General features: G+C 29.6%; 1 protein-coding gene across 1 annotated transcript; it reads left to right on the top strand.

Moving 5' to 3' along the window:
- Positions 1 to 12,041: 12,041 nt before the first annotated feature.
- LOC129297493 (uncharacterized) lies at positions 12,042 to 12,869 on the top strand. Its single transcript, XM_054935825.1, has 2 exons — positions 12,042 to 12,415; positions 12,517 to 12,869. The coding sequence occupies exons 1-2, from the start codon at positions 12,092 to 12,094 to the stop codon at positions 12,679 to 12,681; spliced, it is 489 nt and encodes a 162-aa protein (XP_054791800.1). The 5' UTR covers positions 12,042 to 12,091; the 3' UTR covers positions 12,682 to 12,869.
- The last annotated feature ends 378 nt before the right edge of the window (positions 12,870 to 13,247 follow it).

The following is a 13,247-nucleotide window of genomic DNA, read 5'->3' as shown; positions in this document are numbered from 1 at the left end:
TATATATTTATCCAAAAAATTTTAAGATTGGGACTCGAAGAAATATTATTTATTTTAACATTTGGACTAGTGCAAATTAACTTTGATAAAATACAAGTGAAGCCCGGTTCTCGAATATTTTGTTTTTTTTATTCTTTATAAAATATATATTAAATATTTATCAATCCTTTAAGACTTAAGGCATTTTATGCAAAGAGATCATGCCATCATGCTTAATTGAGTATATTATTATAAATATTTTTTAAAAAATTAAAAAGTCCCTATAGTTATATTTCTATCATTTTTAATTTGTAATTGAGGTTGATTTTTAATTTTACCATCAACTGTTTTTCTTTCAAAAATTAAGCGTTCAACATTTTTTATGCGTACCAAATTGTATATTGTATATATTTTTATAATACTAACAATAATTAATTTTTTTAAAAAATTAAATCTGGCTTAAAATGAGGGGAGCCTCTAAAGCCCAAAAAATGTTAGGGTCGTCAGCTATTTTGATTTTTCTATTAGTTTGAGTTTATTTAGGCTGATTCAAATAAACCCGCCCTTGAATAAGCTCTCACCATGTTCAAATTACATAAGCAATTTTAAACAATGCTGCTTATTTTTCATGCATGTTTCACAGCCAATAAAATATAAATGACCACCACCATTAATTGGGTGTAGTAGAAAAAACTTGTATATATTACAGCATGGTGAACTAGAAAAAATATTCATATTTAGTGCCAAATGACAACATTTGAGGCAAAACATAAATAGAACGCACTGTTTAAATAATATTCCAAATCAAAAAAAATTCAACAATTTAAATTTCATATGAAAATGACATACTTATTAATTATTATGAAAATAAGTAGAAAATCCAATCTTGGAAAAAATCTGCTTCAAATTGGGGACTAATTAATGATATTTATTGTTTCTTTAACTTCGTCAATAATTATCAAAATATTAATTGTTTGAATTTTATGCGAATGAATCATAATTAAGGCAACTCGTCACCCACAGATAACTTGCTCTATTAAATTTTACATTTGAGACCAAAGATTTTATATTTCTAGAAAAAAATTAGCCCTAAAATGTGTGTTTTTTATTAATAAAGATGTACAATTTTCAATTCTAGATTTTTTAATATTTGAAATTAATTATAAATTTTTATTTTATTATTCTCGACCTTCATTTTTTAAAATTCAACTTTGAAAATTTATTTTTAATAGATATTCATTTTTGTTACTCAGGTAACTGAACTTGTGTTTTGGCCAAAAAAAAAAAAAGGTAACTGAACTGGTGTTAGTAAAAAAATAGACTTTCGTTTATGTGAATTAAATGAAATATTCATGAATGTGATTCAAATACACTTTTTTCACCCGAATTTCGTTGTCTAGGACTTGAAAAAAAAAAAAAACCCAATAATAATACAAGCCCACTTGATTATTTTTTAATTAACTTTTTTTAACAAGTCGATCTGTTTATTCTGTGTCAGAATGACGGCTATCATATTTTTTGTCAGTTCGTTCATTGTATTGGACCAACTTCACTTTCTGGATATATATTAAAAAAAATAATTTATATTTATAATAATATAATCATGTGAAAGTCTGAAAGAATATTTCGGATTTTGCCAATATCTAGTGTGCAGTGAACGTTTAATAAAAATACTTATTCTCTTTTCATTAAAAAATATAAGATATTTTTTAAAAAATTAAATATTAAAAAACATAAAGTATTTTTAGTCTATCGAGATATTTTTTCAAAAATACCCCTATTAATAATAATTTTATATTTATTGTAGGGTGTTTAATAGAGATAAATATGAAAAAATAATGTTAGTTTAAAAGTAAGTAACTACTTTATTGGAGAGTGAGATTTAATTAAAAATGTCTTATATTTTTGAAAGAAGGAAGTATTTGTTAGAGAGAATGTGTGAAAGAGAGAGATTAATGTTCTAGAAAGTTATCAATATTAATTTTTTTTAACACTACTTATTTATTAGTTCAAGTGGCATGAATTGAAACTCGGATTTTTTTAAACAATATTTTTAAAACATTTAACAATCGAATATTATGAAGTGCAATATACTTAGTACCAATAATGGCATATTTTAGATGATAATTAATCAATCAATATTTATATATAAAACTAAAATCCCTTATCGTCTGTAAATAATATGATATTATTAGAAAATAATATCCTATAATTTTTCCAATCCTGTGCTTTTTAAAATTTTAAACATTTTCATTCATTATAGAATAGATTATTTTTGTTTTTCAGGGCCATCAATAGAGAAGAACATTTTAGAAGCAAAGAAAAATTCAGGGTGTGAAATTAATGTTAGCCGCCCCAGTTATTTTAAGAGGAAGTGAAATTAATTAATTAGCAGCAAGCAACTTGTAAACAACTATGCATTATTTTGAGGCTGACTCAGCAGCCATCCTACGTGGTTCCGACCGTACGTTCTTGAAAATCATTTCATTCTTCGATGGCTTTAGGAAACTTACCCCCGAAGTGTACTTTCTTAAGGAAACAAAAAATCTATACCTCCATGTTTGTACATAGGTGTGAAAATAGTTAGGACCTAAGCACAAAGGCCTCCATCCTTGCCTATTTTAGGCTTGACCTTTTAATGAATAAACAGAGCTTAAAATCATGCTATGATAGGGTTGTGCAAAAATTCAATTATCCTACCCAACTTGAATAAAGTTTGGCCTGATCCAGACTAGTAAAAAAATTAGTTTAAAAGATTAAAGAGACTAAAAAAATTAAACTAATTTCTCGAGCCCGGATCAAAAAAGACACCAAGCTATTAGATCACTTGATTCAGTCCGATCTTATAAAATTATTTTAATATAATTTTAATTATTTCAAATACATTTGAATAATTTAAAGTTTGAACTTAGCATTTTCTTTATTCACATTTCACCCTTCTATTTAATATAATTTTAATTTAGTTTGCTTCTAAATTGTTGTGTTGTAATGTATGTTAGACATGATAAAGTTTGTTGAATATTGTTATTATTAAAGTTATAAATTTGAATAATTTAGATTGTAATTGAAATATTTTATTGTTGTTATTGTTAGAGATTGTTATGAATTTTTTTATGATTATAAGTATTTTTATTATCTTAATTGAGTTTATCAAGATAAAATAAATTGTTATATCTCATACAGAAAAAAAAATAAAAGTTCAGTGAGAACTAGACTACTAGTGTAATGACCAGGAAAAAAATATAATAAATACTAATAATAAAATAAAATTAATTAATTATATCATTAAAAGGTGTTTAAAGTTTATTTTTATTATTTTTAGAGCAAATATATCAAGGAGAAATTGTGGCTTAGTGGACTTTATGCAAACTACATTATTGATAGGTCCTAAATTTGAATTTTCATGAGGCCAAGAGTGAGAATTTTACCTTTTAACTTTAACTTAAGGTAAAATTATGAAAATGCCCTTCTGTTAATTAAATAAATTAAGGGAGAAAGAGATAAGGAGCAGAGCACATTTCTCTTCCATTTGGGATCAGATTCAAGAACCATCGAGAGAGAGAGAGAGTCAGAGATCAGCCGAACTGGGGGGGTCACCTCCGCCGTCTCTGTCTTATTCTTCCTCCTTCATCGTCTTTAACGTCGCCAATGGTGTGTGCGCTGCTGTCGTCTGCCCCACCTGCAGCAGCTTCTTTCTCCTTTGTTTCTTATCATTAAGCTCTTGCCTTTTCTTCTCCATTCTGTCCGATCGAAGGTGGTAAGCATGTTAAATGATGGGCTGTTGTTGGAGATCCAACAATGTTATTGCTGTTTTGGGGATCATGGAAGCTACCGATCTCTTCTCCTCCTCATTTACGTGCCATCGTTCGAGTTCTTTTTCTATTCTGTATGCTGATTCTTCTTCCTTCTTGCTCTGTTCATCCGCTTGAGATCTTGCTTCTTTGCTTTGTCACGTTGAGTGAGGTAAGATGCTTCAATCCTTCTTATGATTTTGCTGTGGCTGTGACATTCCTTGCCCTGTTTTACCATGAGATTTGTGGAGGGGGAGAATTTATTTAATTTATTAATTTATCAAATAATTTATTTATTTTTCTTTTTTTAGTTAAGATCGATTTGAGGAAATGGAATTTAGGAAGCTGATTATTTATATATTTATGTTAAAGAAGTTTTGAGAAGATTAAATCAAAGAGGAAGATTGGTTTGAGTTTAAGTGTGAAGGCACAAAAGGTGCTTGACAAAATGATTGTTAGGTAATTTTGTATTTTTTCTAAAAGTTCATTAATCCTTTTGAAAAGCATGTTTAGTTTAGGTGTTATTGATTCATGAATTTAATTTGTAGGTTGCAAATTAAAGGAATTTGATTATGAATTCATAACTCCTGAGGATAGTATGGTTATGGATAAATTGTTGGATAAAGGCTGGAAGATTAGAAAATTTTAATTCCATGGTTGGAATAATGCACCTAAACTGTTTGATGCAAATATTTAGAGAAAATTTTATCTCAAGTAAATAGGTTGATATGGCTAAAGTATTATAGAGGAAATTAATGACATGAATGATAATGCTTTGACAATGTTAATTGTAAATTTAATTGGGTTTTATCATAGGAGTTTATGTAGGAAGTTATTGATATCTTATCTAAGCTCTAGATTATTGGGAGTAATGAAGTTAGAATTTTATAAAGTATATTATCGCTTTAAAAAGGCATACTTAGGTGCTTAAAAAAATGGTTGGGAAACGAGAATTAAAAGTTACACATTTTATCAAATAAGTTAGAGTGTTGCATATTAGATGTTTAGTAAACAAAAAAAAAAAGCCTAAGAAGAAACCTTTATGTGTAATTTTGTTACTGAAACTTAAAGTTTTATTACTAATTTTGGTTGAGTGAATTCTCACAAAAAGAGACTTGTTGGTTCAAAAGTAAAGTTCATTAAGATCTTATTATTTATTATAGGGTGGTTGTGAGAAGGGTAGCTCGATTGGAGTTGTAAGAAGTGAGTTTTGAACCTTGAAAGCACTACAGGTAGCATTCCAACTGATTTTGCAATAAAGATTTCCTTTACTACAATAGTATAATTTTTATGCAAAATGGTTTTAGTAATAACGATATGGTTATTGAATAGTTTGTTTATTAAAATCCATTATTTTGTGAAATTATCTTTATCAGTTTTGAAATTTTAATTAATTAATAAATATAAGTTTGGACTTTGATCATGAGATTTTATTTTATTGAACATTGGGTTGATATAGAAAATGATTCATGCGAGTTTGACTTTGAAAATGAAAATTTTATTGTGAAAATGATGAATTTCTCGCATGTTTGAAAATGAATTTGAAGGGAACTTTATACAGAACACTGGTTGCTAACAGCAGTTCTGTTAGTCCTTAGTGCGCCATGGTACACCTAGCTAGCAGGGTGTATATAGGAGGTATAAGCCCCGTGCGATGGCCAACGCACGTGGAATAGAGGGATGATTATTTGTGAGCATCGTACTCACTTTTGTCTTCATGGCTTCAAGCCGTGTTTGGTTAGCATTATCCTCGTGGACTATGTGTCTACGCTTATTTCATCGCTTCGGCTACATTTGGTTACTGACCCTCGTGGACTGTGTATCCACGTTTGTTAATTGTTCTGATAAGCCCTTATAATTATGAATCTGATTATTTGGTGATTTTATATTCCATTGGTTTTATTTAGAAATTTATTTACAAGTATTTATTTCATTTATGTGACTTCTTAAAATCAAGTGATATTAACATTTGCTATGATAGTTCAATAATTTAAGATTTTATTCAAAAATTTTGTAGAGCCATTTTGTTCTGAAATTTATACATTTTTTTATGAAAATTGTTGTCTCTTTAACTTACATGATTATTTCAAACATTTCTTTTTATTCATGTTAAATTATTTATTATTGGGACGTTATTCATTAAAAAATTATTTTGGTCTCAGATAGCATAATTAACGCTGTACATTTTGCTTACCAATGATGGTTGTTTATGGAACAGAATGGAGGCTGGTTCTGTAAATAAATTTTATTGATGTAAATATGAAATTTATGTATTATGACATGAGATATATGATTAGGTGCTTCACATAACTTATAATTAGAGTCCTTAGTTTATTATATATTTTGTCTGCTGGCTAGAAGAAGCTGAGCTCCTGATTGATATAATGTTTAAGGAAAAATTTTGTGATACAGAATTTGAGAGACCCTATTTACAGAGGAGGTTCTGTAAAAAGTTTTACAAAATATTGAAATAATTATTACAATGATTAGTATCAATAGTATTAAAAGGTTAGTGTAAAGCTGAGTATATTTTAGCTAAATGAAATAAATCTTGGATTTATGGTTTACAGGATATGTGATGTTGTTCACATCCTGTGCCGGTCACCCCCTAATTTTGGAGCATAACAATTAGGACCAATCTCTTAATTTTAGGAACCAAGTCCGATTCTATTAATTTTTGAGATACAACTGAACTAGAATGGACTATGGGTTGACTAACCCAATCTTTTTCTTGAAAGAGACAAGATTTCAAGTTAAGCTAAAGTCCAGTTTTGTCATGTCCTTTGTGCAGCCCTATGCTATGATATACTCCTCCTATCCTCTTTATAAGTCATTTTTACCAATCCCATCAATATTAATGTAAAAAAATAAAAAAAGTGTGTAAAATTTTAAATATGCCCATATATAACGAATCTAAAAAGTGAGGTTATATTATTTTTTTCTCTCTCATAAAGAGTAATTTTAGAAATATATTTTAAATATTGCCTAAAAATAAGCAAAGTGACTTATAAATGAAACCAAATGAATCTTTTGAAACGTGCCTAATAAATGAGATTAAAGGGAGTAACACATGTAACATCCCAAATTATTGGCTTAAAAGCTTAAGAATATGCCATAATTCAGCAAAGTACTAAGCCTAAGTAATCAAAAGTCTCTAAGGTGATCTGAAAAGAAAGAATGGTTCTTAGGGATCAAATCATAATTTTAAAGTCTTTTATCAACGAAAATGTAATGTTTTCAGAGACGTTAAGGAAGTGTCTAAAACTGAGAAATGACCAAGTTAAAATTTAAAAGTGTTCAAGATAGGCTAAAAGGGGAATAAATAAGGGCTGAGAGAGTAAAAGAGGTATATAAGATTAGTTTTGGAGAATAATCAGTAAAGTTGCTGAATTAAATAGAGGTAGAGTTATTTGACAACTTTATCTTTATGTCTTAACTCTTCTAAAAGAAGGATCGTACTTAGATCCTAAGGATCATATTAGATATACAAAAGGCTCAATAAGATTACAATTAGATCTCAAGATAGCAGTTAGATCTCATGGTCACAGTGGACCTAATAGAAAGTTATTAAACCACAGAATATATGATAGTTCTCTAAAAAGGCAATGGTTTAGGATGAGTTTAAAATAGAAAGACATCTTAAATTTGGCCAACTATTACAGAAAAAATATCATTGACTTTTTCTTAGATATCTCAACTACTATTAAAGCCAAAAAAAAGAAAAGAGAAGAGAAATGAGTAAAAATAATAGCCTATCCAAAACTAAATAGTAATTATCAATGTTTAACGATAATTATATATACATAATATGATGGGATTATGAGAAAGCACCCAAACTTAAAAATGAAACTGAACGTTGACCTAAAAATGTCAAGCTCAACCAAGGTTAAAATGTAATTTTTGAAAGTTTGGGTCTTAAAGTGTAATTATATAAAATTACCCAAATTTTAGGAAAAAATTAAGAAAATTAGTATATGAAAGGATAAAATATTTGGATGAATTATACCAGTTTTATTGGTTGAGAATTGCTCAAAATAATTACTTTACAATTTAAATTGTTTTGGATTAAGATAATATATCAATTTCCTATACTTGAGTTTAATTTATTAAAAGTTCAATTTGTGCCTAATTGTGAAGGGGGTGCGTCACTTTCGGATCACGGGGAGAAGGAAATTCATATTTTATATAGCCAATCATTAGTTAACAATATTTTAAAATTAAGGAAACGAAAGTGATAAGTGAAAATTGTGATTGATGGATTTGAGAAAACATTACAATTCCATTAACATTTCCACTCAAACACCATTTTACGCATTTCATCTTCATCATTTTCGGTCAGGCCAAGGAGAGAGAAGAGAGAGAATTTCCAATCTCTTTCATGGATTTCACGAGAGGTTTAGAGAGAGAAAAGGAAAATCAACAAAATCTCTATCAAAACTACATTTCTACCTCAAAGTGCCTTCATAAAAGTTATTTCTCTTATCAAGAGGAACATTTCTATGATTTTAGTTTTTCAAGAGGATGAGTTTGAAGTGACATAGATGGAGGCAGTGGTGAAGAAAGCAAGAATAAGTTAGTGCATTCAGAAGATATATGGAAAAGCTTCTTTTTGAGCTATTTTTTAAATAATTTTTCCTTGAGTTTTCATGATAATAAGATACTGCCTTGTTTTTCTTGAGATAATAAGGCTTGCTATTTTGATGATTAAATGATAGGAAAGGGCATAGAAATGGTCATAGATATGTTACTTATTGATTACTAATAAATGGTAGCTTGATTTCAAGCATGATGTAATGTTTTGATGGTAAATTTTTAGGGGGAAATGCTGCCCAATTTTTCAAATAATTAATCAGTTATTAGTTAAGCATTTAAATTTATGAAATATAATTTAGAACCTAGCCTTGAGACATGTACATATGAAGCATGAAAATAGCTTGGAAGAAACCATAATCTAGGGTCTCAAATACCCATAGTTACTATCAAGGATGGTTCAAAGGAAAGCAGTTAGAATTTTTCAAATTTGAGTTTAAAAATGAGTTCATTATGAAAAATTGAGTGAGAAAATGATGGTACAAGACTTTTTTTTTATGCCAAGAAAAGTTCATGTTAAAACTTGAGATAAAGAAAGCAAGAATTAAATAAAGAGTAAGTTGTCATGTATTGACAATGTCATTATTGGCTCTAACAATTGTCATAAATATTCTATGACAAATATTTAGGGTCAATGAGTGTCATGAAAAAGGAATTAGAGGTTTGACTATGGGGGGATCAAATGAAAGCAAGGAAAACAAACAAGAAATAGTAAAGCCGAAAGGTAGTAAACTTACCCTTCATTGCATGCTTAGTATTTATGCTTGCATGATGATATGTATGATTAGTTTCTTTAATTCTATGAGTCATCAATGAATGTTTGAAGCTCCATTTTTAAGTGTCCCATGGTTCATGTATGATGTATGAGCATGTAACATTTCAATATATTAGTTATGAAGTCATGTAATGCAAGTACACGTTATGTATGAAATTTTTGCCTTGTATGCTTGAACGGTATTGTTTACTACTGAGGTTCTGTCGAATCTCACCCCTAATGACTAACCATGTTAGATTATAAGTTTTCAAAGGAAGAGCTAGAGCAAGAAGTAAAGGTAAGTGGACTAGGAGATAATTTTTCCTATGGCATTACCTTTATAGAGATGAAAAATGTATAAATAAATCCATAAGCTATATAAATTTATGATGAGGCTTTGGTATGTATAAGTGATATGTGTTGATGTATGATGGCCAACTTGGAGTCCTAATCTAGGCTTGAAATCATGATTTTAAAATGCATGATTGGGATTCTCCGGCTTAGGTTGTTTAACATGTGGTAACTCATATTCAATGCTCATGAAAATTTTTATGATAAAATTAGACACATAAACACTTTTAAAAAATCCTAAACCAGATCATTTGGATATTTAAATATTGAGTTATGAATTTTTCAAATTATGGCACAGATTTTGTATGAGAAATAGAGTAGCTTTGGAAAAATAAATAGACTGTGTTATTTGGAACCAAAAAGGTTTAAAATGTATTTTTATTACTTAAATGACTTTAATAGCTTTCAATAGAATTCTAGAATATCCTCGTATGAATTTTCTAAATTTAATTATGAATTTTTAAAAGTCAGCAAAAATTTTAAACTTACCAAATAAGCTGTAACTTAATAATTAATTTGTAAATTTTAATTTATGAACTTCAATTTTCATTTCGTCTGAACCATATTGCTCTCAATTGCATAGAAAAAGTTTTAAAAAATTAGGATTTGACAACTGAGTAGAGTGAAAAGAACACGATTGAAGACATGTTATTGGGGAGCAAAAACACAGTTTCATTAAAGCATCGTTATTATTAAAAATTGACATTATGTTTGAAGAGGAAGCATCTTTATATGAAAATATCTAATCTGTAGCATAATTAAAAGCGAATTCTCCTAGACAAGCTTGACTGCCTGTCACTACTTAAAAGATTTGTACAACCATTCCAATCTGTAAAATGTAACATATTTTACCAAATTTACTACTCATTTAATGCTTCTAAAAATATTATAATTATAAAAAGTAGATTATTCTATGATAAAACAGGAAAAGAATTATAAAACATTGTTGAGAAATTATAAAGAAATTTGTAATATGAAATAAATTTATTTAAGGACAAATATAATGAAACAGTGGGAGGAATAAAAAGATTTGAAAATGGCCATACGAACGGTTCAAAACTCCCATGGCAAATTATGGGCCCCCAGCAGATCCTGTTCTTTCTTGAGGAAATCATTTCTCAATCATTAAAAAATATTTAGTGGAATGCCACGTGCCCCTTAACAATACAATACAAAGACTGAATTGAAAAATATAGCTGCCTTCCTTAGCTCAGGGAGAAACTAATTAAGAGAGGCTTCTAGGGGAATGTTGCAATCTTTCTACCTCCACAGGGCTGGTAACTCAGGTGAGACCAAATTTATTGAGGTAGGGCTCAATTTGAATTGAACTTATTCAAATCAGGTTTGAAATATATTATCTTCTTAAAAAACCTCGATCCTAACTTTTTTTGTCCGAGTTTGGGCTGGACTATAGAGCTTGGCCAAAATTACTAACTTTATATATATAGAGAGCTAAAAATTTTAGCGGTCAGGCTTATTTGAGATGGACTTAAAGTATTATATCCTCTTAAAAAAAGTATATATAATTAAGCTTGACTCTAACTTTTTTTTTTGGGCAAGTTTAGACTAACTCATTGGGTTTGGCCTGAATTACCGACTATACTCACACTTACTACCTAGCCTTTCTTGTCCAACTATGCCATTGCATCTAGTGCTCATCATACTCATCAGTCCCAAAATTAATCTAAAAATTTTAATTTATTTTAAAATAATTTTTTCCATTCATTTTAAATTTATTTAAAATATTTTTAATATTGTATTTATTAAAATAAAAATTTATAAAATAATCAAAAAATTAATATTGAATCTAGATTGTCTTCAATGCTCATCAGGGAATGAGCACTAGATTACTCATCACCATGAGATTTGGACTTTTCAGATTTAAAACTTTTTATTTTTATTTTTATCAAATTTAATTTTTTTAATAAATTTGTTCATCATAAATCTAGCTAGTACAGATTTAGCCTGGATTGGCTAATTTAATAGCAAAGTTTTTAATTTTTAAATTGACTATCCAAGTATATTTTGCTAGGTGATATAATTTAACATTAAAATTTTTATAATTTCTATAAATTAACAATCTAGATATAGTGTGGACAGTATAGATTTAATACATTATCTCAGTATGATATATTGGATATTGCTAATATATTGCTGACTGATAGACAAGAGCAAGAATGAGAATGGCTGAGATTTGCGTCGCTAATGAAGAGTCGTTATAGGCGTGATTATGGTGATTATAATGTACCATTATAATAAATATTCATTTATAGGTAGTTAAGATAGTAATATTCTGTATATTTGTCATGATCCCATGCATCGATCCCAGCATATCTGAGATAAGATTTCCTGTAGCTGTATATATTCTCCACCAGTGAATGATGTTGTGTGGCTTGGGTGCGAGAAACTTCTCATGATAGGTAAACACAATGGTGAGAGATGATTATAATTAAAACCACTATTCACAGCACGTTTTCAAGAAATTAGGTGTGAGATATCTGCAGGTCAAAATATATCTGTTAGTCAACCTTAGAAGTTGAAAGTAAGTAGGAAGACATGAGTAAGAAAAAATTTCTAATAAAGCTGAGGGAAAGAGGGAATCGAAAGAGAGGCCTTAATTTGGAAAATGGGTTCCGTGGCAAAAGTGGTAGACGTTGTTCTGTTCTCGTACATGCTCGTAATAGCACTGGTATGTCCATTTATAGAAGCTCAGATCCTTTTCCCACAAACTCTCTATCCTCGTTTCCTTGTCCAGCTCAAGAACTGGTACTTCCACGAGTTTGATCACTATCTGATGAGGGACCAGCCCCATTTCTACGTTGCACTCGTTTGGTTCGAGTTCATTTTTCAATTGCCACTCATTCTTCTCAATCTTTACGCCATTTTGACGGCCAAACCCTGGTTCAAAACCACTTGCTTGATCTACGGCGTTGTATTGTCTTCTGTTATGGTATATATAAGCAACAGTTTTATATATAGTGTGTTCATACATCTGATCTATATGTAAGATCTGGTTTTTTTCTGATTGTTTTTGTAACCTCTGCGTTTCAGGTCCCGACATTATCAGAAATGGTGGGTTCAAAAAGGGCATCTTCTAGGCTATTGACAGTGTACGTCTCTGTCCTGGGTTTAGGAGTGTTAGCTACTCTGCGAGGTTTGCTGTCTCATTCTGAATCTGGCAAGAGCCCTAGAATGTCCACCAAAAAGCGAGTTTGAACGAAGTTGAAGTATTAATTGTTCTCTCTTGTAAGATTTGAAAAGAAGCAACACGATTTGAAAGGAGGGAAGCATTGTACTGTATTGTATGTGAATGATATTTCATGGCCTTTTTTCTTTTGTTCTGTTGTGTTGATTTCTGGTGTATTAGGTTGTTTGGATTTGTTTAATGAAGTATTTCCCATCTATTCTGAGCTCTATCTAGCACCAAACTTGAAAGGAATTACATTGTTCCATGTCTCAAACCTCGACTGGACTTGTTTGACATAGAAAATGATACGACGAAGACGTCAAATCCCTTGAATTGTGAGCACATTTCAATTTGTTACGTCGCTTTCACGGAGATGACACCCGTTTCTTAAAACCAGGACCGTTCGAAACAGTCAGACCGCTCAGAGGAGAAAATGATCTGATTTAACCATTTAACCTGTTATAGCAATTGGTCTAGGTTGGTCATTTTGACCTGGGTGGTTCTTGAAAACTCAAAAAAAAAAAAAAAAAAAACCTGAGTTGTGACTTGCAGTGGTCTGACTGTTTTGATGCTTTTTTTATTTAATTATAATTTT

The sequence above is a fragment of the Prosopis cineraria genome, unplaced genomic scaffold, assembly GCF_029017545.1.
Source record: "Prosopis cineraria cultivar Desert tree isolate PC_DT_omini unplaced genomic scaffold, ASM2901754v1 PC540, whole genome shotgun sequence".
Lineage (NCBI taxonomy): Eukaryota > Viridiplantae > Streptophyta > Magnoliopsida > Fabales > Fabaceae > Prosopis > Prosopis cineraria.
Note: the sequence above shows the minus strand (reverse complement) of the source record. Positions and strands in the feature narration are given on the sequence as shown.